The 25152-nt window shown below is 30.5% G+C and overlaps 9 protein-coding genes and 2 non-coding genes across 11 annotated transcripts; 7 read left to right on the top strand and 4 right to left on the bottom strand.

The window, feature by feature from the left end:
* Positions 1 to 632: 632 nt before the first annotated feature.
* On the top strand, positions 633 to 706 carry DFA_12126. The gene has a single exon. It is a non-coding gene; the product is annotated as a tRNA-Phe (tRNA).
* A 438-nt stretch (positions 707 to 1144) lies between these two features.
* DFA_12127 (Tenascin) lies at positions 1145 to 9917 on the bottom strand (the record flags this gene model as incomplete). The annotated part of the gene is made up of 21 exons (XM_004351024.1): positions 1145 to 1995; positions 2071 to 2439; positions 2509 to 2796; positions 2889 to 3131; positions 3201 to 3832; positions 3904 to 4239; positions 4321 to 4896; positions 4991 to 5078; positions 5224 to 5274; positions 5536 to 5685; positions 5714 to 6355; positions 6435 to 6803; positions 6892 to 7179; positions 7246 to 7491; positions 7555 to 8183; positions 8248 to 8583; positions 8684 to 8803; positions 8877 to 9095; positions 9181 to 9408; positions 9491 to 9657; positions 9819 to 9917. The coding sequence occupies 21 exons, from the start codon at positions 9915 to 9917 to the stop codon at positions 1145 to 1147; spliced, it is 6927 nt and encodes a 2308-aa protein (XP_004351076.1).
* Positions 9918 to 10371: 454 nt separating this feature from the next.
* Positions 10372 to 11330, top strand: DFA_12128 (uncharacterized protein; the record flags this gene model as incomplete). Its single annotated transcript, XM_004351026.1, has 2 exons — positions 10372 to 10701; positions 10734 to 11330. 2 exons carry the CDS (start codon positions 10372 to 10374, stop codon positions 11328 to 11330), a joined length of 927 nt encoding a protein of 308 aa, XP_004351078.1.
* A 187-nt stretch (positions 11331 to 11517) lies between these two features.
* Positions 11518 to 13377, top strand: DFA_12129 (uncharacterized protein; the record flags this gene model as incomplete). The annotated part of the gene is made up of 1 exon (XM_004351028.1): positions 11518 to 13377. One exon carries the CDS (start codon positions 11518 to 11520, stop codon positions 13375 to 13377), a length of 1860 nt encoding a protein of 619 aa, XP_004351080.1.
* A 1312-nt stretch (positions 13378 to 14689) lies between these two features.
* Positions 14690 to 14763, top strand: DFA_12130. Its single transcript has one exon. It is a non-coding gene; the product is annotated as a tRNA-Val (tRNA).
* Positions 14764 to 14982: 219 nt separating this feature from the next.
* DFA_12131 (uncharacterized protein) lies at positions 14983 to 17119 on the top strand (the record flags this gene model as incomplete). Its single annotated transcript, XM_004351029.1, has 2 exons — positions 14983 to 16936; positions 17088 to 17119. The coding sequence occupies 2 exons, from the start codon at positions 14983 to 14985 to the stop codon at positions 17117 to 17119; spliced, it is 1986 nt and encodes a 661-aa protein (XP_004351081.1).
* Positions 17120 to 17168: 49 nt separating this feature from the next.
* Positions 17169 to 20232, bottom strand: exoc5 (exocyst complex subunit 5; the record flags this gene model as incomplete). Its single annotated transcript, XM_004351031.1, has 6 exons — positions 17169 to 17451; positions 17524 to 18039; positions 18126 to 18505; positions 18581 to 18970; positions 19033 to 19557; positions 19627 to 20232. The coding sequence occupies 6 exons, from the start codon at positions 20230 to 20232 to the stop codon at positions 17169 to 17171; spliced, it is 2700 nt and encodes an 899-aa protein (XP_004351083.1).
* Positions 20233 to 20338: 106 nt separating this feature from the next.
* DFA_12133 (uncharacterized protein) lies at positions 20339 to 21711 on the top strand (the record flags this gene model as incomplete). Its single annotated transcript, XM_004351033.1, has 5 exons — positions 20339 to 20348; positions 20547 to 20569; positions 20696 to 20799; positions 21097 to 21203; positions 21641 to 21711. The coding sequence occupies 5 exons, from the start codon at positions 20339 to 20341 to the stop codon at positions 21709 to 21711; spliced, it is 315 nt and encodes a 104-aa protein (XP_004351085.1).
* Positions 21712 to 22495: 784 nt separating this feature from the next.
* DFA_12134 (uncharacterized protein) lies at positions 22496 to 23193 on the bottom strand (the record flags this gene model as incomplete). The annotated part of the gene is made up of 2 exons (XM_004351034.1): positions 22496 to 22519; positions 22957 to 23193. 2 exons carry the CDS (start codon positions 23191 to 23193, stop codon positions 22496 to 22498), a joined length of 261 nt encoding a protein of 86 aa, XP_004351086.1.
* A 71-nt stretch (positions 23194 to 23264) lies between these two features.
* DFA_12135 (uncharacterized protein) lies at positions 23265 to 23530 on the top strand (the record flags this gene model as incomplete). The annotated part of the gene is made up of 2 exons (XM_004351035.1): positions 23265 to 23289; positions 23406 to 23530. The coding sequence occupies 2 exons, from the start codon at positions 23265 to 23267 to the stop codon at positions 23528 to 23530; spliced, it is 150 nt and encodes a 49-aa protein (XP_004351087.1).
* Positions 23531 to 23598: 68 nt separating this feature from the next.
* DFA_12136 (uncharacterized protein) lies at positions 23599 to 24870 on the bottom strand (the record flags this gene model as incomplete). The annotated part of the gene is made up of 3 exons (XM_004351036.1): positions 23599 to 24087; positions 24172 to 24649; positions 24725 to 24870. The coding sequence occupies 3 exons, from the start codon at positions 24868 to 24870 to the stop codon at positions 23599 to 23601; spliced, it is 1113 nt and encodes a 370-aa protein (XP_004351088.1).
* Positions 24871 to 25152: the final 282 nt, after the last annotated feature.

Here is a 25152-nt window from a genome sequence, read left to right on the forward strand (position 1 = left end):
ATATAGGATGAATTATTATTATTATTATTATTAAATTGAGTGATGATTAAATAAATAAATATTGTTATTAATGTAATGTTTATTTTGGTTGGTTGGTTGGTAGGTAGGTAGGTTGGTTAAAACACTTTTGACTATAATACTTTGTGTGTTGGTTGATTGGTTGTTATGATTGATTGATGTTGTTGTTTGGTATTAAATTAAAAAGTTGGATAAAAAATACTTATTATTATTTTTAAAAAGTAGGACGTCCTACTGCTGGGATATATTAATTAACAGATTCTATCATTATCAGCTAATTGTTTTTGGGTTTGTTGTCCTGTCTTGAATTAATAGATAGATAGTATTTTGTTAGTAAATATATATTCCAATATTTATGTTCTTACCTTTTTACTAATTGTAATAGCTTTAACATTTGAAACATGAACTATATCATTGGGCTCAAACTTTCAATTTTTGGAATTGGGATCATCAAGTGCCTTGCGAAATAAGATAACAACTGAGCTAACAAGGCTTGGATGTTCCAAACAACAAAAACAGAAAAAATTTTTAAACCAAATTTTAGTTGGAAACCTTAAAAATCGTCAAAAAAAGCGGGGCTCAAATTTTCAATTTTTTTTTTTGGAAACATCCAAGCCTTGTTAGCTCAGTTGGTAGTAGCGTAAGACTGAAGATCTTAAGGTCGCTGGTTCGATCCCGGCACAAGGCAGCCCAAAAGGCACCTGTTTTGATCTTTTTTTTGCTGCCGCTGCCTCTGATCCAAGTTTTTTCATGATATTCTGGTAGTAGACACAATTCCCTACATTTATATCATTGATTTTCACCAAACCACACAAATCATGGGAAAAAAACTATCCTGCACAAGTCAACTGTATTGATGTTTTTTAAGATTATGATTCCTCTGATCCAAATTTTTTCATTGGCACTGTGTTTTTTTTTTGCAACCCAGAATGAAAAAAATCGACAATCTATCATAGTTTTTTAATTTCCATCAAATCACACCAATAAAGGTCTTGAAAAGAATCTATGGTAAAATGATCAAAAAAAAAAATTTGTCCTTTCCCTCCCAATCTTTGATGTTTTCTATTTTCAATACAAGAAACTAATGCATAATGTCGATGAAATTAAAATTTATTTATTTACTTATTTATTTAAATAATTTCATTTTGAAAACCTTTAAACTAGTTGATTTCTTTAATAAAAGTCTAGTTGTTGCTATGATTAAAGTGATTAGGACGGCTCCACCGATAACACTACCAGTGATAATCTTCCATGTGTCTGATGATTTAGATGAAGAACAAGTTGTTGATCCACTTTCATCAACTGGTAGGACTAAAGAAAAGTCTGGGTCTATAATACATTCCTTACAATAAGGTAGACTAATTCCAATTAATACCTTTCCTTCTTGGTTGTCATCCATAGACAAGAGTTGATTTCTTGAATAGGCAACTCTACCATCAGATAATACTCTATCAAGGAATGATCCATAAAATATAACATTATCTTTGACAATTTGAAGGTATTTTACTGATTGTATATCAATTTCAGACATTACAGTTGCATTGATCTTGTTACCAAAACAATCATTTACATCACCAATATCTGAAGAGAATACAGCTACCAATGAATTGAGTGTTGATACATATGGCCAATTGGTTATATTAATAGTCAATTTAATTGAATTGGCTGCAAGTGTTGTTGTGATTCCTGCAAATGTAACTGTACGTGATGATTTGGATTGTTGAATGACAGCTTCCATCTCTAGTATTGATGAATTTGAATTGGTTGATATATTATGTTTATAAATAAATAAATCAACATTATCAACTGTCAAATTTGAATAAATCCAATTAAATTGATTCATTTCTTGAATGATTGTAGAACCATCCATTCCAATCTCTCTAATCGATACTAAATTAAATGAGAATTTTCCACCTTGAAATTCAACCGATGGATCTGTTTCATTATTTGTCATATTACCTCCATTTATTAATGGTGCTAAAATTAAAGAGAAAAAGAAGAAAATAATATAAATACAAATGAATAACAATAAGTTTTTTTTTGGTTACATACGAAATTGACAAAGAGGACCAGAATAATCATCAAAACATTGACATTGACCATTTGATAAACAAGTACCATGACTAGTACATTGACATGATGGTGATGGATTTCCTGGAGTGGCTGGAGCAGCCACGAATACCATGATATCATTTCTTGAATAAATCCAATTATCAACTGAAACTAGAATTGGTTTAACTCCAGCAGTGGTCATAGTAATCTCACATCCAATAAATGATGTATTGGCACTTAAAATTGGACAATTAACATTATCAATCAATACTGATACATTTGATAATATTGTTCCAAATTGACCATAAATCGATACCTTTGTTGCGTTTCCAATAGTAGTAATTGGAATTGAATTAATATATGGGTATGCTAAAAATAAAAATTGAGAAAAAAAATATTAATAAAAAAGAATATTGATTAGTCTAAAATAATACATACATTGTTTAAAAATAAAAGAAATATTCTGTGGAGTAGGAATCCATGAAGGAATTCCATCAGCAGTTACTTGAACAAAATATTCATTGAGATCGGACAATCTAGAGTTTGTTGAACAAATAATTGACGATGTAGTATTTGATTGAATATTGCAAGGTATTGATTGACCTGCTCTTGGATTTAATAATACATGATAAATATTACTCGTTCCAAATTGACCATCAATAATGATTTGTGTATCACCAATCTTTTGATCAAATTGAATTGACAAAATATAAAATTGACTTATTGCTATAAATGATATAAATAATAAATATATATTATTTTATATAGTTAGTATTATATCTTTTTAAAAATATACTTTTTCTTTTCCAAAGACTTACGACTAACAAAAGAGGCAATATAAGAGGATATTACATTATTGCCACCAGGTGCTGTTAGATTAAAATTCAATATATTGGTATTTGGAATGATTGGACAAGTAGAAGTAATACTATTAACAGCAAATGATGTAACTATACATTCAACAGACTCTACAGTGATAGTAGGTTGACCAACATCAAAATATCCTTCCATTACAACTCCAAGTGCATTTGGTAGTTGACTAAAACTAGTCTTTATTGTATCTAATAAATAATAATAAATAATTAATTCATTTTCAAAAAGATATATATATTTATATTTTCTTTACATACAAAATAAATTCCAATTGATTTGATATGAAATCAATTTAGGATTTAATCCATTGAATTGATTTAATGTTCCAAAATTAACCATTGCATTTCTATTGATAAGTTGTGCTTGAGTGATTGTGTATTCGAAAAGAGTATTTGGTACTTTCATTTCAAGTGCAGTTGATACAGTATTTCCACTAGTTGGTTTGTATGCATATCCCAAAGCACTACCTGTCAATTTAACCACTTGTGCAACCTGATTAACAAAAGTAAATGGAGTTGTAGAATCAAATGTTTGACCACAATAAGATGATGGAGTAATTGAATTGATGGCATGGGCTGATAAAACAGATCTAAACCTTGGAGTTGTATTTACCCATTTACACTTGAAACATTCTGGGACTTTTGAAATACCAGTGTCTGTAATATCCAAATCATAGACAGTTGAACAAAACAACTCTGGTATTGGACTAACCAATGCAGGTAAATTATTTAAAACTAATTTTGGGACACCAACCTTTGAACCAAAATTATAAGATGGTATAGTTCCAGAAATAGAGGTAGTATCTCTAAACCAAAACTGATAAATTGGTAAGTTAAAATCAGTTACTGGTGGTAATGAAGTGATTGCCAAAGATGGATTTCTTATTGAACTAAATAAAAAGATATTTAAATATTAATATATATTTATATTATTTATATTATTTTTCCCTATTCTACATACTATGATTGAATATTTTTTGGTAGAGGTAAAACTTGTTTGACAGAATCAAACGCCAAAGTTGTAATATTTGAATAGGTATCAAATCCCGCTACATCAATTGGGTTATCATTGGCAGGATATGATAAATAAAAGGTGTTTACAGTTGTAGGTAAACTTGTTAAAACTAGATTACTATTTGAAATGGATAACTCATAGATGGGAGCAGTAACACTAAGAGTAATAGTAGTTGTGATTACATCAGCCGATGTAACTGGTCCAATATTCAAACGTCCCCAATTTGGTAATATATTGGGTGTAATATTAAGGTTTGGTGGTACCTTTGATTGCCATTGCATTCTAAAAAATAAATAAATAAATAAATAAATAAATAAATAAATAAATAAATATATTTGTTTTTTTTTTTTGACATCTACATACATATTAGTTACACCAGGTAAGAATAAAGAATTGATTAAAGATTCTGGTCCAAGTAAATTTAAATTTTCAACTTTTGCATAGATTTGAATGTCATAGATGGCATCACCCAAATATAAATACAATATGGTAATATTTTTAAAGTTGTTTGATAACATATTGAAACTAATGGTTGGTTGATTTAAAACTGGGAGGGAAAGATAAAGATATTGTAATGATAGTTGACCGTCTGTGGGAAGATTGATTGATACCAAGCTGTTGAACCCAGTAAGTTTCAATATTTGAACCTTTGTATTTTGAAAGACTGTCACTGGTATATTGGTCGCTGCTAAATTCAACAAGGTCAGACTCGTCAAACTTGGTAGATTACCAGGAAAGGATGCAGGAATAATAGTAATGGGACGACAATCAATATGAATCTCTGTGATTTTGTTTAATCCTATTAGTGGAGACAATGCAGTTGGAGCGTCTCCCAAAACAGTGGTGGCCATACAAGTCAAGCTGAGTAGTGTTAGTTGTGGGAAATCTAAAATCTTTGGTATAGGTAATGGTTGATTGGCATTAACACTTGATGTCAACCTGATAATTAAAAAAAATCAAAATAGAATTAGAATTATTCAAAAAGGGTTATGGTTGTTTTTGTTATATATATATAGATATATCTCTATCATACATAATAGAAGTAAAATGTTTCTCTCCATTTGACACTGTACATGTGATACCTCCAGTGGCACACAATGAAGCTTCATCGGTTGGTAAACCTAGTCGATATTGATCACTTAACCATTTTATTGATGTCACTAAGTCGTAGTAGTAATGATAGAAAGGTGATAAAAGGTTATTTATAGATTAATAGGGTTGCTGTACTTGTTAAAAGAAGTTTGACTTTGCAACAAAACAACATACATTCACTTGTAGATATTGTTTGTGAATAGACTTGATTAGATTGATACACTACTAATAGTAGTAATAGTAGTAGTATAACTAGTCTATACATTCTAGAATTTGATCGATAACATGGTAATAATAATAATCACAAGGACTTGTGGTTAATCAAACAAAAAAAAAAAAAGATATTTTTTTTATCTAAAAATATCTGGGTAGAAGATGGTACCTCTTCTAAAAACTATAAAACTATAATATAAAAATATATATTTATTTATTTATTTATTTATTTATTTATTTATTTAAATAATTTCATTTTGAAAACCTTTAAACTAGTTGATTTCTTTAATAAAAGTCTAGTTGTTGCTATGATTAAAGTGATTAGGACGGCTCCACCGATAACACTACCAGTGATAATCTTCCATGTGTCTGATGATTTAGATGAAGAACAAGTTGTTGATCCACTTTCATCAACTGGTAGGACTAAAGAAAAGTCTGGGGTCGATAATACATTCCTTACAATAAGGTAGACTAATTCCAATTAATACCTTTCCTTCTTGTTGGCTGTCATCCATAGACAAGAGTTGATTTCTTGAATAGGCAACTCTACCATCAGATAATACTCTATCAAGGAATGATCCATAAAATATAACATTATCTTTGACAATTTGAAGGTATTTTACTGATTGTATATCGATATCAGACATTACAGTTGCATTGATCTTGTTACCAAAACAATCATTTACATCACCAATATCTGAAGAGAATACAGCTACCAATGAATTGAGTGTTGATACATATGGCCAATTGGTTATATTAATAGTCAATTTAATTGAATTGGCTGCAAGTGTTGTTGTGATTCCTGCAAATGTAACTGTACGTGATGATTTAGATTGTTGAATGACAGCTTCCATCTCTAGTATTGATGAGTTTGAATTGGTTGATATATTATGTTTATAAATAAATAAATCAACATTGTCAACTGTCAAATTTGAATAAATCCAATTAAATTGATTCATTTCTTGAATGATTGTAGAACCATCCATTCCAATCTCTCTAATCGATACTAAATTAAATGAGAATTTTCCACCTTGAAATTCAACCGATGGATCTGTTTCATTATTTGTCATATTACCTCCATTTATGAATGGTGCTGAAAAATTAAAAGAGAAGAAGAAGAAAATAATATTAATACTTTTATAATAATAATAAAGAATTATTTGAATACATACGAAATTGACAAAGAGGACCAGAATAATCATCAAAACATTGACATTGACCATTTGATAAACAAGTACCATGACTAGTACATTGACATGATGGTGATGGATCACCTGGAGTGGCTGGGGCAGCCACGAATACCATGATATCATTTCTTGAATAAATCCAATTATCAACTGAAACTAGAATTGGTTTAACTCCAGAAGTGGTCATATTAATCTCACATTCAATAAATGATGAATTGACACTTAAAATTGGACAATTAACATTATCAATCAATACTGATACATTGAATAATTTTGTTCCAAATTGACCATAAATCGATACCTTTGTTGCATTTCCAACATTTGTAAATGGAATTGAATTAATATATGGGTATGCTAAAAATAAAAATTGAGAAAAAAAAATATCAATATAAATAAATTGATTCAATATGATTACTTAATGATTCAATAAAATACTACATACATTGTTTAAAAATAAAAGAAATATTCTGTGGAGTAGGAGTCCAAGAAGGAATTCCATCAGCAGTGACTTGAACAAAATATTCATTGAGATCGGACAATCTAGAGTTTGTAGAACAAATAATTGACGTTGTAGTATTTACTAGAAGGTTGCAAGTGATTGGATTGGCAGTTGTTGGATTCAGTATTACATGATAAATATTATTCGTTCCAAATTGACCATTAATAGCGATTTGTGTATCACCAATCTTTTGATTATATTGAATCGATGAAATAAAAAATTGACTTATTGCTATAAATGATTAATATAGTTGGTTAGGATATATATCTTGGAAATATTATTTCTTGTTCAACTTACGACTAATAACAAAAGGGGTACTAAATAAAGATGATACATTATTGAGAACAGGTGCTGTTAGATTAAAATTCAATATATTGGTATTTGGAATGATTGGACAAGTAGTACTAATACTATTGATTGAAAATGATGTAACTGTACATTCAATAGACTCTACAGTGATCGTGGGTTGACCAACATCAAAATATCCTTCCATTACAACTCCAAGTGCATTTGGTAGTTTACTAAAACTAGTCTTTGTTGTATCTAATAAAAAACAATTAATCAAAAAAGATAAAAAATTTGTTTTTTTTTTTTTTATCAACATACAAAATAATTTCCATGTGATTGGATATGTAACCAATTTAGGATTTAATCCATTGAATTGATTTAATGTTCCAAAGCTAATGGTTTCATTTCTATTGATTAATTGTGCTTGAGTGATTGTGTATTCGAAAAGAGTATTTGGTACTTTCATTTCAAGTGCAGTTGATACAGTGTTTCCACTAGTTGGTTTGTATGCATATCCCAAAGCACTACCTGTCAATTTAACCACTTGTGAAACCTCATTAACAAAAATAAATGGAGTTGTAGAATCAAATGTTTGACCACAATAAGATGATGGAGTAATTGAATTGATGACAGGTGTTGATAAAACAGATCTAAACCTTGGAGTTGTATCTACCCATTTACACTTGAAACATTCTGGGACTTTTGAAATACCAGTATCTGAAATAACCAAACTATAGAGAGTTGAACAAAACAACTCTGGTACTGAACCAACCAATGCGGGTAATTCCATTAAAATTAGCTGAGGAAAAGTCAGTGATGAGAATTGATACGATGGAATAGTTCCAGTAATAAAAGTACTATTTCGAATCCAAAATTGTTGAATAGGTCGTTCAAAATCACTAGCTGGTGGTAATGAAGTGATTGCCAAAGGTGGATTTGCCATAGCACTAAAAACAAAATTTTGAATAATAAATATTTCTTTCTTTCATTAGTACTACATGATTGACATACAAAGTTTGAATATTTTTTGGTAGAGGTAAAACTTGTTTAACCGTATCAAAAGTCAATCTTGATATATTTGAATAGGTATCAAATCCAGCTATACCAATTGGGTTGTCATTGACAGGTTGTGTAAATTGCAAGGCACTTAATGATGATGGTATACTTGATACAACTAGATTAGAATTGAAAATAGCTAGCTCAGAGATTGGAGCAAGAACATTAAGAGTAATTGTGGGTGTCAGTGGATCGGTCGATGTTAGTGGACCCATTACAAGATGTTCAACATTTGGTATCATATTTGGTGTAATACTATAATTTGGTGATACCTTTGTTTCCCATCGCATTCTAAAGATTCAATATTAGTAAAAGTAAAAGAAAACTGTTTCTATAATTATATTTGAAAACAGTGTTTTCTTTTGGTTTGTTTTTTTTTAATTGTACATACATATTTGATACACCTGGAACATTTAAAGAATTGATTAGAGATTGTGGTCCTCGTAAATTCAATTGGCCAACTTTGCAATCTATTTGAATATCATAATTTGCATCCCCCATTTGTAAATACCTATCATATAAGAGAATAAAGAATAGATGATTGTTATATGTATGTAGAGAAGGAATCGGATAAATAGACATACAATGCATCGATTTGTTTAAAGCTAGTTGATGGTAAATTAAAACTAATGGTTGGTTGATTTAATGGAAGAGAGAGTTCCAAATATTTTAATGATAGTTGACCATCTGTAGGAAAATTGATTGATACCAAGTTGTTAAAAGAAATAAGTCTCATTGATTGAGCTTTGGTATTTTGGAATACTGTCACTGGTATATTAGTTGTTCCAAAACTATACAGGTTTCTATAAATAAATGTAAATATATTGATTGTTTAGTTAGTATTAAAATATATATATATATGAGAATTGTAAAATTTAGTAAACATACAATTCAGTCAAGCTTTGTAGAGCACCTGGAAAGGATGGAGGAATGCTAGTAATAGCATAACAAGTAATTAAAATCTTTTTGAGTTTGTCCAATCCTGTTATTGGAGACAAAGCAGTTGCGGCATCTCCCAAACCCATTCCACAACTCAAGGAGAGATGTGTTAGTTCTGGGAAATCTAAAACTGTGGCTGTTGGTAATGGTTGATTGGCAATATTAGTTGATTGCAATCTATGATAATTGATAATAAAATAAAATGTTTAATATTAGTCAAATGGGTTGTTGTTGTTATTGTTGTTTTTATACTTCATACGTAATAGAAGTAAAATGTTTCTCTCCATTTTCCACTGTGCATGTGATACCTGAAATGGCACACAATGAAGCTTCATCGGTTGGTAAAGCAAGACGGTATTGATTACTTAGCCATTTTATAGATAATACTAATTTGTTGTAGTAGTAATGATAGAAATTAATAGGTTTCTTTAAAAAAAAATATAAATATTTTTTGACAATGCATTCTTCGCAAAACAACATACGTTCGCTTGTAGATATTGTTTGTGAGTAAGCTTGATTAGATTGATACACTACTAATAGTAGTAGTATTTGTATCGCTAGTAATAGCCGATATCTATACATTCTACTTTTGATCGATGAAGAATGATAATAGTGGTCACAATGACACTATTAAATAAGACTTTTGGACTTGACCAAACACTCATAATGACAAAAACATTGTACATATATATATTTTTGATCACCTTAAAATATCTGGATTCTTGACAACCAGGCAAAGATGTCGTCTTATCTTAACGACCTGTAGGCAAAAACGAAAGATGTCTGCTTAAAAAAATAGTTTTTTCATGACGCAATGTGATTAATGCTTTGCTCACATAGGATCATTACATGCTAAAAATATCATCTCCTTCTTCTATAAGATTGTTTTTCTACCTACACTTTCCTCAATCTATTATATTCATAGTAAACTCTATATCTGGCTGTACAGTCGAGAAAGAAGGTTGAGCTCTTCAAAAATAATTAGAAAAACACTCCAACCACACCAAATTAATTCAAGTATTTTTCTTTGTCTATCTTCTCTTTTGGGCAAAATAATAATAATTTTATTATTGTACATAGATATTTCATTTTAAAATGTAACATTTTAGATATTATATATTATCTATCACAAAACCCAAGATGAAAAAAGAAAAGAAACAAGATAGTTGTGTATTTTCAAAACACATTCAATCGATCATCATTCAAAATATCATTGATTGTATTGGTAACCCTTCACCAACCAAAGACAAACATCATCGACACATAACTACCATTAAACACATCAACATTGGTCGTGACTATGTGGAATTATATCATCTCATTGTCTGTCTCACCAAACCCTTTAAATTAGAATCACTTAGATCTTTTATAATATTATGTAATATTAAAAGAGAACTTGGAAATGACAATTGTCGAGAGAGATGTGACTATGGTATTGATGGAAATGATTTAGAAGATTGGATGAATTTTGTAACAATTTATCAAACAACAAAACTCTAAAGAGACTAGAATTAATGGATCAACATCCAAAAAAAGAAGATCGTTGGTGGGAATTAAAAACATTGAATAGATTATCATCATCATTTATTCCAATTTGGGATAAAAACAACAAGATTGAATTGGTTGGATTGACATCACTACCACAAATCATATCACCTCTATTTTTTACAACACTTGTTAATAATCAAACCATCACTACTTTAATGTTGACCAATGGTACATTACGTCAAGAATATATTCCATCATTTTCACAATTAATATTGTCAAATTGTACAATTAAAAGGGTTGGTATCAAAAATAATCATTTGGAATCGATTCAAGATTTGGAAATGGCATTTAAACAAAACAAATCAATTAAAGTATTGGATGTTTCTAGAAACCATTTTGGAAATTATTTCTTTGCTTCATTGTTGGAAAGTGACACTATTCAATATTTGGTGATTGATGAAACAATGAACAAATTAAATAATAGATATTTTAAACAATCAAAATCATTAATTCAATTTTATATCGATTCTGACCCTACACATTTGAATTTATTCTTTCCATCACTTTTTAAACCCAAAGATCTATATTATACTCCTTCTCTTTTAGAATAAAGATTCAATTTTTTAAAAATTAATTAATAAATAAAATAGAAAAAATAGAAAAAAATAAAAAAAGAAAGAGAACACATGTCCTAACAGCTCTTCTAGTTGATCCTTTTTCTTTTTTTTTTATTATCATATATATATATATATATATATATATATATATATATATATATATACACATACATACAATAGAATGCAATCTATTTTACAACAAATAGTAGAGAATCAATACATTGAAGGATTGGCTTATATCCTTGGTCCCGAAACTTTGGTAATTCAATACTCGATATTATTCTTGTTCATTTGTCTCTTTTCGATTGGACGTTTGTGGTGCGACTACATCGCGATTCAAATTGAAGAGGAATCAATAAGAGAATACCATCAGTCAAAGGTGATATTATTGAAACGAATTGGGTCGATCGATCTTGAAAATAGAAAAGATAGTAGTAGTACATGTGTATTCTTATCTAAATACATTCAATCGATCATTATTGGAAAGTTGATTGATCGTATTGACAATCATGGACGTGACGAACGATCACGTCTAATGTACAGTAGAGGAGAACCTACGGGAAGCAACAAGTTCGTTGGCCACCATGAATTAATCAACATTGCAATGGTATCAAAATGGTGGTTAAAAGTAACAAGACAATCAACACCAAATCTAAAGATCAAAGGTCCATTAAAAGAATCATGTCTGTCATTTTTCAACCCAGACACTGTATCGGCTTTAAAGTGGAATGTTATCAAATGGTATGATACGGGTGATTATTCAAAATGTGATTACAATCAATTTGATTATACAAAGCTTCCACAACTACTACAACAACTAAAATCAATCAATATTGCAACACACAATATAGAAGAGAGTACTTTAGAGACTGTCGAAAAAGTAGTCAATGCATTCCCTCATATATCTCCCAACATTCATATTCTCATAAGATCCAGTGAATCAAAACTTGTATGGCCCAAGAATATAAACATTATGAAATCAATCAAACCCACTATCACCATTACACTCGAAGGCGAATTTGAATGGCAATACGAAGACGATGATTCCTTCATGGAAGATTTTTATCAAATGATAGATGATTTGGACCCTTCCCACCTTAACCTTTTTTGGAATAGTTATATTGATTACTCTCTATTACTCCAACATTTAACACCAACGATAAAACACCTCAACTTTCCAAACGACTCTTATTACGGCGAGACGATCAAACTATCACAACTTAAACATTATGTCGCCAAGCCATATCAACTAGAATCACTTAATACTTGTATTCTTTTCGATATGAATCAAGATGAAATTGTTATCAATGAAGATGGAAATAATGAAGACGACGGTGACGATGATGATGTTATCAATCAAGATGGCAATATTGAAGATGGTGAAGATGATATCAATGACAATGATGGTTTTATCGGTGATGATGCTTTTGGAAATAGATCAAAACATTGGAAAGACTTTTGTTTCAATTTGTGTCACAACAAATCTCTCAAGAGACTCAAATTGAAGGACAAAGATCCAAAACAAGAATTTTTCCATTATGAACGTTGGGCAAGAAAAAAAGGAATGGAAATAGAATCTAAATCATTGACACTGGATAGATTAGCATCATCATTTATTCCAATTTGGGATAAAAACAACAAGATTGAATTGGTTGGATTGACATCACTACCACAAATCATATCACCTCTATTTTTCACAACACTTGTTAATAATCAAACCATCACTACTTTAATGTTGACACATTATACATTACGTCAAGAATATATTCCATCGTTTTCACAATTATTGGTGATCAACACCACAATCAAAAGAGTCTGTATCAGAAATAATCATTTGGAATCGAGTAAAGAGTTGGAAATGGCATTTAAACAAAACAAATCAATTATAGATTTGGATATTACTGGAAATCATTTTGGAAATACTTTCTTTTCGGCATTGTTGGAAAGTGACACTATTCAATATTTGGTGATTGATAGAGAAATGAAAGATTTAAATCACCCATATTTTAATCAATCAAAATCATTAATTCAATTCTTTTAGCAAAGAAGTATTTGGAACGCTGTTTTTTTATTTTCCTTCGAATTTCTTTTTAAATAAATAAAATTTAATCTTTTAATTGACTATAAAACTATGAAAACATAAAAAGTGGTTAAAACTACTCGACTATCAGAAAGTTGGGCCAGCGGATTTTTTTTTTTAGCATCTCATTTCGTGGCATCCACCTGTAGGTGGAGCACTATTCTTTCGATTGCGAAGTTTTATTGATTGAAGTCTTTGTTTGACCAGCAATGGGAACTGAGTTTCCAAAGAAGAAACAAGTCCTATCTGTTTTTTGGGGTGCCAAATGTCTGTTCTATTTCCATCCAAGCAAAAATGGGAAGTCTTGGTGGGAGCTATTAGTTCTATTTGTTCATCAATACGACGGGAAGCTTCTTTACCTGTTGAATCGAGGGGGGCTGAACGGTTCTGTGAGTTACGATCCATAGTTCTTTTGTCAGATTAATGACCACATCGTGACTGTTGGAGGGAGTGCCCAGTGTCACCATCCATATGTATGTGTGTGTCAAGTAATGGTTGGTGGTTGTGTCTACACCATGATTATCTATCTTATATCGTTCTGTTGTTCGTATTGTTATGTTGTTGATTGATGTTTTGATGAGATGTTGATGATGTTCATTTCCAATTGTAATAGTAATGTGAATACTGTTTTCAAACTGTATTGACTTGTTGTAATGATAATTAAATTCCACCTATTAATTATAATTCCTATTGTTTCGATACTGTTTTAATATTGTATTGTGTTGATTAGAGAAGGAGATGGAGATATTTTTTTTGTTATTTTTTTTATTTTTTGTTTTTTTTTTCTTGTTGGTGATCTTTGATATAGGCAGTGCTTGTGCTCGCTCGCGCCCCTGATTGAAAATAATGATAATGATATAAATAATTGAACAAGGGAGGGCAATTAGTTGTGGCTTTTAGTGAGTGTGAAAAGAAATAGTAATGTTGATAAAAGATAGTTGAAGATAGTTGATGATTGAGTGAAGTTCTATAGTACTCTATACGTAATTCTCTGTTTCTATCTCTTGAGAGAAAGAGATAGAATATTACAGAAAAATTCCAAACTCTCAATTGGGCCAGCGTTTTTTTTTTTTTTTAAAGTAATTCTTTTCCTGTTCTCTCCTATCGGGAAGAGTAGTACTCAGAAGTTACAAAGTTTTATTAATTATACTTTTTAATTGACCTGCAAGAAATAAAGATTATCTCAAGAAGAATTAAAGTTAATTTGTTCTGGGGAATTGGGCAAGCGGCGGGGGTATTTCTGCGCTGCGCGGCAAAATGCAGACATCTTAAAGTCAGGATGGTGTAGTTGGTTATCACAAAACCTTAACACGGTTTGGGTCATGGGTTCGATTCCCATTCTTGATAAAGCTTTTTGATTTTTTTTCTGCTGCCGCTCCGATCGGAGTTTTTCCATTGTATTCGTATTGTACTCGATGATTCCTACATTTCTGTCCAAGTTTCATTAATTTCCATCAAACCCACACATACAAAACAAGGGAAATTAAAAAAAATAGGTAAAAAAAAAAATATATATATAAAATTAATCTTCGCTTATTTAATATCTATCTATCTATCTTTATAAATATGGATAAACAATATAGATTTCAATTATTTAAATCAATAATATTAAATAGATACTTGTTTAATAATATCAAATCATTTATTAAAGAGATTCATAAAGGAGGAGGAATCAAATATCAATATGCATCATGTGGTTTCATAGAGAGACGAAAAGATATCTATCTGTTGCTAGACAAGATGCGAGCATCAAAGAACTTTTGTATATCACAATCGTTGGTTGAAATGTTTCTTCGTCATGTAAAGTGTCCGAAACAATTAGAATATGTGTGCAAAGAGGCAGAACAGATACTACAATGCAACAACACGTCGGTGATTAAATGGTTTTGTCAGAGAACGCCAGACACATTCACAGAGAAAGAAAAGGAGTGCTTTGTCGTACTACACGAACGAGGGTATCGCGACCCCACATCTTTCATGTTTGCATGCTCCACCAATGACGTTGATTTTATTCGATGGGTACATCAATCGTATCAAGACACTGAAATTAGTACCAAAAATATTATACAACTACTTGCAAGACAATCTACATTGGAAGTTATTAAATTGGTTTACGAGTATACTCTAAATGGCAAGCTCTTAATACTAGAGACTATTACTACTACTGCGACGGCAGATGAAAAAAAGAGTGCAATAGAGAGTATTCCATTTAGTAACATGACACCGACTAAATTAGAGATTGTTAAATTCCTTCATCAACAATGGAATCAAAAATGTACACCAAATGCATTACGTCGTGCAGCCAAAGAGAATGATATAGAATCATTATGTTATATTCACAAGAATCTGTATCATGTCAAACCGGGACAAGACTTGTTTGGTAGTGAGACACTTTCAATAGCTGCCAAACAAGGTTACGATAAAGTATTTGGAAGATTATTGGAATTGGATTTAGTGAATGCACGTCAATACATAAAGACAAAAGGAATTAAATGTAAAACAGTAGAGATTATCAATATTGTCAATGCATTAGAGGGATGTGATGATTCCTTTTTTGTACCAACACTACGTTGGGCTGCCAAAACTGGTTCATTGGATTTAATCAAACATATAGAATCAATTGGTCATCTAGAAAATGTTGTTCGATGCAATAGATTATGTGATTCAATCGTTACACTTGCCTCATTGTTTGGTCATTTGGATGTATTACAGTACCTTTATCAATTCAACAATGAAATTAATTTACAAGAGACTGCTAAATCTGAAAATATAGAACTTGTCAAATGGGCACTCTCTACAATGACCAACATTGACGGTGATGAATTAGCAAATTATTGTCAACGAGCAATCGCTTCAAATCAAATCCCAACACTAGATTATATTGCACGTCAATTTGGTACACGGTTTTCTCTACCACTTTGTTCAATAGGCCATCAAACATGTCCAGAAATCAAACAATCAACAGCAGTCTATATACTAGAAGACCCATTTGGGAGTACTTATTATCGACTAGTTTCACTCACTCCTGTGATCAATTGGCACATTTCACCACTGGTATTTAAACATTTCGAGTATGACTCGTCACACATTTCACACTACTTTTACAAATTGCTTTGGGAGGGTAATCTTCAAGACGCTGAAAACCTTCTCGAGATTGCACTGAAAAACAAACTATACACTAATCCATCGTCAATCTGTCATTTACTTGCCAACCCAAAGGCACATGATATTGTCAAATTGTATCGATTTATGGAAACTCTATTCCGTCGAATGGGTCAAGATATTGGTAAAGATGCAAACTCTATAAACAGTTATATTGGTAATCCAAACACACCACTAGACGAGATTCTTTTAGTGATTGAAGAATTTCACAAGAAAAAAGAAGCTCGTCATGTCTTGTCTATCGATTTGCGATCTCTACTCGACAAGTCTTTGGTTGCATTTGAAACGATTTGGGACATGTCATATGCATCAAAAGACCCTGACCTTGATTTTGTAAACGTTCAACGTCGATCAACTGGTACATTTCTAAGTTCTGCTATTCAAAGAGGTGAAGTTGAAATGTTTAGAAAAATAGTCTTTACCAAAAAAGATCCTCGTTTTAAAAATGATACTCATTATTTAAAATCAATTCATCTAACTTTATTACATTCAAAAAAAGAACTTATTAGAAAAGGTTTTTTATCAAATCAAGAATTTATAGATTTAGAAAAATAAATAAAATATTAAAATATTTATTATTTTTAATTTTTTTATAACATATCTAACCAAATTGATTTAAAATCTGATCTTTGTTTAATATAAATTTGAATATCAGCTTTACTCATTCTTGAAAGTGGACCACCTTCAATGACAGATTTAAAGTTTTCGGCATTGACCATATGTAGTTTTGATAATTCAAACAATACATCAAATGATTCATCAACCTTGTGTGATCTAAATTGTTTAAATATTTCTCTATATTTACTTAAATCACTCATCAATTTAAATGATCCTTGTGAAATTTTAAATTTCTTGTAATGATTTAATAATATTCTAAAAAATCAAAATTAAAAAAGAAATTAATAAAAGATTCTTTTCTTTTTTTTTTTCTTTTAATTTCCTTACACATTTAACTTTAAACCAAATTCTTCAATAAAAATAGAGAAATTTTTTCCTTGTAAACAAAGATTTGATAAATCAAATAATTGTTGAATGGTTGAAACGACATTTTTACAAGTAGTTGTAATCGATGCGTCATAATCATCAGACATGTAATCATTTCTCTTTTGATCCAATAAAACCTTATCAACAATGGCAACCATTGTCAATAGAGATTGTTCCAGAGCATAATTGATTTTATCTTCCATTCTCGAAATATGATAATAGAGTTGTTCAGAACATTTTGATTGAATGATAATATTGGCTTGAATAGGTGGAAGTACATATAATTGATAGAGTGATTGTAATTGACCAACTACTTGATTTACACTTAGTACAACCTTGAACAATTGTGAAAGACTTGGAAAACATTTATCAGATGTTGGTAATGATAGTTTCATTACTCTATCCAATGTTGCTTCAATATAATCTGTACATAATCCATGTAATAAAAAGAAAAATATTGATTTTATATTATCAGCTCTATAGAGAAAAATAAAAAAAGAAAAAAGAAAAAGAAAAGAGATTAAAATTATATATATTTTCTTTTTTTTCTATTTTTTTCTTACACTTGTAATTCAGGAGATAAAAGTAAACATCTTGTTAGAGCATTTTCAGTTTGTTGAATAAATGATTGAGTAAATTCTGGATTTAATCCACCTTCATCAAATTCATTATTTTTGATCAACATTTTAACATTTTCACGTTCCTCGTTTAATAATTCATTTAATTTGCCTTGAAGTGCTGACAATTCTCTTGAAATATAACCATCTTGATAAGAACAGAAAATAGATGAAATTAAATTACCAAAATCAACACCAGATATACCATATTGTGCAAGTGGATCCACCAATAAAGTTTTTGTACTTTGAAATGCATAAAAAAGTGTCGTCAAAAATAATACATTATCATTTTCCATTCCCAATACTGTTTCAATAAATGATCTAACCTAAAAGAAAAATAAAAATAAAAATAAATTAATAAATAAATAAAATATTTTTTTTTTTCTATTTTTTTTTCTTACTCTTTGTTCAAAAATTCTAGTAATTAACATTCCCATAGCAGAAGTTTGATTTACAAATACAGTTTGAATGATATGTTGTTCATGAGCAACATCTTTAAGAATTTCTGCATAAAACTTTTTAAATCTTTCATCTTGAATATTATTGCCTCTGATACTTCTCTTTGCAACGTCACGTGCAACATGTTCATCTCTTCTAAGACTTTCAATATCGAAAAACATCTTTAACTTTTGAATATATCTTGATCTACATCTCATTCCACCATTGAAATTGTGCAGTGTACTTGCGCATTGTCTCATCTTTTCCAAATCTCCTCTTTCTTGTGCTCTTTCAAATTGATTAATTAAATCATTTTCTAATGTATTACTTAAACTTTCAGTTTCTGATTTTCCCTAAATAACAAAAAAAAAAGAATTAAATATAAAGATAATCATTATTATATTCTTCTTTTTACCTTATTTAGAATTGAAATTTCTTTTAAATCTTCACTAACACTACTTAATTTCTTTACAAGGTTTGCCAATTCATGAATTCTTTCAGAATTTGTAAAGATATCACTACGTTGATCACTTTCTGGATTATTCAATTCCAGCAAATAGTTTATAAGTGAAAGTGCACTTTGAGCTTTGATTTTTTGTTGTGTGACAGAGTCTAATTCATCACCAAAATGAATAGCACCTGCTCCAATTGTATTGACTCCTTTTTCAAGTTTGGAAAAGTGTTGAAATGTTTCTTGATAGGTGATTAATAGTTCTTGTAAATGATTCTTGTATTCCATGCCATAAGAGTTGCATTCATCAACCAAACGATCTAACTTTGCATCAACATTTTTTTCCAATTGTGATAGTTGAATCTGTGCATTCAAAAATAGAGAATTAAATGGTGCAGGCTCAAATCTAATCCCTTCTGCTCCAACTTGATCATTTATAGTTTTCATTGTTAATTCTTCTACTATTTTAATTGTTGAAAAGTCAACTCCCTAAAACAAAACAAACATTAATAATCATTCATTCAAATGATTTGTTATATCTATCTAGATTTTACATACACTAAACATATCACCAGTTAATTTCTTTTCTTGAACTTTGGTTGGAATGTATGGAGTTCTTGATGGATATGAATTTGTTGATAATGGTTTATAGGTTGGTGATGAATTGGGTGGGGTTGTTGATTTTGTTGTTGTCGTCGTCGTCGTCGTCGTTGATGTATGAGATGATGGGGTTGATAAAGTAGTTGGTTGTTTTAATACATTGATAGAATCTTGTTTAAACAAGATTGGTGATTGTACATTAGTAGTAGTAGTAGTAGGTGGTACAAATGCCTCTTTTATTGGTGTTGATGCAGTTGCTGTTGTTATCGGTGTTGCGTTTGATGAAGGAATACTATTAACTCTAGATAGTAATGGTGATTGATTTGGTGATGGTAAAGATGATGGTAGAGTTGATGATGGTGGTGGTGAAGAGTTTGATGTAAAGGTTGATTGTACATGTTGCTGAACTTGTTGTTGTACTACTGGTGATTGAACAGCAGCAGTCTGCGTGACAGTTTCTAGTATAGGTTGTGGGCTAACTGTAGGTAGTGATGTTGGTTTATGAGGATTACTACCCAACTGACTAGTCTGTTGTTGTTTTCTTAGTTGTTTTGCCCATGACATTTTCGTTGTTATCTAGATAGATAGAGACAACACCCCTTTGTATCGTATGTAGTACAGTAGAGTGAATAATAATAAAAAGATTATAATATAAATATTATATTAATATATGTATATGTGTATCTATATAGATGAAGATAGTAGTTGAGTTAGATTGCATCTGTGCGATGTAAATTTATGCCCGTCCTCATTTGATTTTTGATTAAAATTAAATTTTTTCAATTTTTTTTCAAAAAACTCGGCAAGCTATCCTCTGCAGGCTTGGTTACCCAACAAGACGAACTCTTCTGCACATATAGCTCTTTTCATCTTTCTAGTGTTCACCCGTGAAAATGGTATAGTATATCCTCTACTTATGTGTTGTCCTCAAGAGAGGAGCACACATCATCACACGAGAAACGAACTAACAATTACACTATCATTACATACCTATATCTATACTTTTTACTACTATCTAAACTTATAGCCATCCCACAAGACTTTGAAGATCAAGAAGATCCTTGGTAAGAAGCAAAAGCAAAACAGATCAGTCCCACAATGGATTAGATTAAAGACTGGTAACACCATCAGGTAGGTTTGATACATACACATTAGAAAAGTCTCTTTTCACCTTATTATGACACATAACTTACTCTTTTTCACTTATTACAATCAAATCTAAAGATACAACAACAAGCGTAGACATTGGAGACGTACAAAACTCGGTCTCTAAACGACGAGTTGTATTATGGTGTGCTTATTTTTTCGATACTTGGAACAGGTTACACTTGTGGATCCTCTTCAAGGGAACAGAAAATAAATAGCCTTCAAGAGAAACTATTGAAAATAACGACGCGTCATTGTTTTTGTTTATTTATTCTTTAAAAGTCTTAAAAAGTTAGATGTGATCATATTGACGATCAAAGTTGTTGTTTTTGTTTTTGTTATTGTAAAAGGCAATATTCCTCTATGGTTCTATCACAAGACCGACTGTCGTATATGCAAGACCAAACACTTTCAAATTCTCAATCGAATGAATGTTTCTCATAAATCAGAGTCTTGTTGAAAGCATATCAAATAGTTTATTGTCAACATTTTATTACTTTCATTTATTTATTTATTTATTTACAAAGGTATTACCTATTTTTCTAAAGGATGGCAGGTTTTGAAATATTAAAAATAGACTATAGGAATGAGGATTAATAAAAGAATAAATATTATTGGACAATGATCATAATATGTACATATACATACAGTATTGACTAAAGTGTATCAACCAGCTTCAAAGGGACTGGGGATCTAGAGTATCTGGTGCCATGTGGCTGGAGGTAAAAATTTTCCAGCTGGTTGTCATTGTCATCCTTGTCGTAGTCTTGATCCTTGCAGTTTGTGATCGTCGTCAATGTCCTCTCTAGTTTTAACCTCAACATAGAGGTGACACCATTGGCAAGAGATGACATCAAGAAGGGAACTCCAAGTGGTATGTTTCAACTCGACTACTAATTATCTTTTGATAAAATGTAGAGGTAAATTATTATTAATTTAAGAAGCAAGAGGGGAGAAGATTAGGTAACTTTCTTGTGTCTCATCATCATCATCATTGGTGACCCTCGTTCTCGTCTCGACTATTAGAACAACACACTAGTGTTCTTATCCTTTCTAACGGTCAAAAGTACATGTACATAATACAAAAGAAACAACAAACCATTTTTTTGTTTCCAAATCACCTGACTCGTTTTTCGTATTTTCGTTTCCCATATACGCATTTAACGCGACTCTGACTTATGAGAAACATTTCATTCGTTTGAGCAATTTGAAAGTGTTGGTCTTGCATATACGACAGTCGGTCTATGGATGTGATTTAACCCTACATCTTTAGTACCAACACAAGAACCATAGAGGAATATTGCCTTTTATCCTTTTCTACTCGTCGGTGATAATTACTAACGAGTTTTTATGGGTACTGGTACAATCATCAAACAAACTTAATTTAAAAATATAAACTAGAAAATGGTATCTCTCTCTCTCACTCTCTTGCTTCATTTCTAGTTGTGTGACTATCTTCTATCCTCATTAGCACACCCAGAAACGGAATCATATCTTCATAATCTCAGACTGGTAGATTGTTTATCAGGTGTGTTAAGGGTTAAATTGCGATTGGTAGACGCGTACGGGTCACGTGACCAGTTAGTTGACCATAACCATTTTATAGTTATACTTGTAAAGATACAATGTGGACACTGTGGAACAGGATTTTGTATTAGTGAATGATCCAACATGTTTACATTTATTTCAATGTTGATGCACCCTCCTATTTAAAAGAAGTATCAATTGTCAACAATGAAAGATGCATTTGAATTTGTTCTCTTGTCACCATTGGTAGAGAGTGAGAATGAGAGTGATAGTGATACAAACGAATTGTTATGGAAGTATTTTATTATTTATTAAATCGCGATGGCATTTAAATATACAATTAAAGATATGGCACCGTGCTATGATCTTTTAAGAGAAGGTGCCAAACAAAACAATGGCCGTTGATTTAGAAATATTAAAATACGTTATTGAATATTAATTAATCTAGCTTTAAAAATACTACCAACATATGTTATATGTTAAATAATCAAATAAAAATAAATAAATAATGGTTTAACAAATTGTAAAATAAATAACTCTCTTATTCACTCAGCAGATTTGTTTCCTGCCTGTTAATTAATTAATTAGATGGGTGAGTTTCAACTTGAAACCTACAATCCACCAAAGGGTTAAAAAGTTTATTGTTATTCTTTTTTCAACACCAGATCTAGAGATAATAGTAATTTTAATGGAAGGAGAAGGAATATCTACAAGCTCAGCTTTTACAGTAAATGAACAACGAATCAACTCGACCACCACCAAAGAGGAAATCGCAGCAATTTTGCAGACTTTTTGCGGAAGTGTTGATGAAGCGCAAAGATTCATCGATGAAGAAATAGATGGAAACTTCATTGTTGTCAATACACTGGAATCTATTGCTGCTGTTGGTATCACAAAGGGAAAGGCATCTAGACTGAAAAAAAATGGCTCAACCAGCACAATTGCAAGGTAAGTGATAAACAATCAATTAATGAACAACAATATCAACAACAAATAGATAAATTAATTAAATGTGTCATAAATTATTATTTTATTTTAATTTTATTATTTTCTTCCAAATTTAGAACAAAATGAAATATCCATGTTGAAGAGGGTATTGGATCGTTTTACTGTGAATTGGAGAGTGAAGTCAAAAGACTTAAAGCCACAAACGAAAACCTCAATGATGTATGTGTTGAACATTCACTAAATAAACTCAAATTTTGACCTTTCTTTTATCGTTTAGATCTTGGTCAAATTGTACTACTCTGCTGTTATTTATTTCTTTGATTTCTTTCTATGATGGAAACTATCTTGAGGATGTTCAACACGTTTGTGGAAAGATGGCATAGCAGGACGACGATCAGTGGTTCTTCCACCACGATCTGGTACAGTACCAACGATGATTTGTTTGGTGAGGCCTGTAGACTTTGATTGAAGACAAGTCTTGATAATATCGAGAATATCAGAGTGTGTACAAATGAGGTCTTGAAAGGTGTAGTAATGAATCGACGGGAATATTTCTCTTTGGTAATTAATGTGCCAGTTGATTTCATCCATTTGATGTTGTACCTTGTCAGACCACATCAACGATTGCACAGTAACGTCTAATCTCTTGCACAACACCTCTGATCTCTTGTCATAGTCTGCAAACAATATCTTACTCATCGCTTCAATCTTTTGTTTCTCTTCATCACTAAACACTACATTCTTAAAGAATGGTTCACTAATAAAATCTTTTGGTAATTGTTTTAATACATTTTCAATCTAAAAAAAAAGTAAAAAAGAGTAAAAAGAAAAAGTATTAATTAAAAGTAAAACTAAAATAGATTATATGTATATATTATTTACCTTTAAATAGATTGAATTTAGAATTGATAAAAAGTTATCAAAATTGTTAAATCTAATTTGAAAGATTTCACTTAGGATTTGAATCTTGTTGATCAAATCACCTTGGAAATCATCTTGATCAGATGACATTTCAGTGTCGGCGGTAGTAGTCGAGTCTGTTGACATTCTCATTTTAGTACTATTCTTTTCATCATTATTGTCTTGGTCCAATTGCATTGTGTATTCTCTTTGAAAGAGTTCCAATTGAATCGATTGTAATTGGAAAAAGACATGTTCAAACATTGATAGACGAATAGCTACAGCCTTGTCATCAGAATCACTCGAGAATATTTGATCGATTGATCCATTGTACGATGTTGATTTCAAGAGGTTACCAAACGACTCTTTTAAAAGTTGTGCATTATTCTTTAAATCATCAGTTATATTAATGTTTTCAAAATAGACTGATAATTCTTTACCAATTGAACATATTAATTCACTAGAATATAATAATATAGGTTAAATATATATATATAATATGAAAGATGATAGATGTTTGTTTGGATAGACATACAGAAATAAAAAGTTTGAAGAACCTTTTTCAAGAATCGATCTAAATGATTGTTCTGTTTGATCATTGACCCAATCACAATCCAATCTAAGAATTGTAATATCTTCAATCAATGAGTTGATTCTATGTGTTTCTATCTCTGTTGTCATTTTATCTAATAGACTAATAACTCATTGTCGACAGGAGCGATGTTCAAGTGAACCGATGAGTTGTCATAAAAAATAAATAAAAAATAAATAAATAAAATAACTCGAGAAATGTTGAAGAATTAGAGATGAATGAGTTAGAATGAATGATATTGGAGTCTTTTACTTTTTTAATCATCACTTGTTCTTTCTTTAGGTTGATAATAAAAAAATAATAATATTTGTTTTTTAATTAATTTTATTTAAATTTCTCGAGAACAGCGTTCACAAAATCGATAAAAGTTC

Source organism: Cavenderia fasciculata, assembly GCF_000203815.1.
Source record: "Cavenderia fasciculata unplaced genomic scaffold Scf_EUAJFUG02HR96I-5, whole genome shotgun sequence".
In the NCBI taxonomy this organism is placed as follows: domain Eukaryota; phylum Evosea; class Eumycetozoa; order Acytosteliales; family Cavenderiaceae; genus Cavenderia; species Cavenderia fasciculata.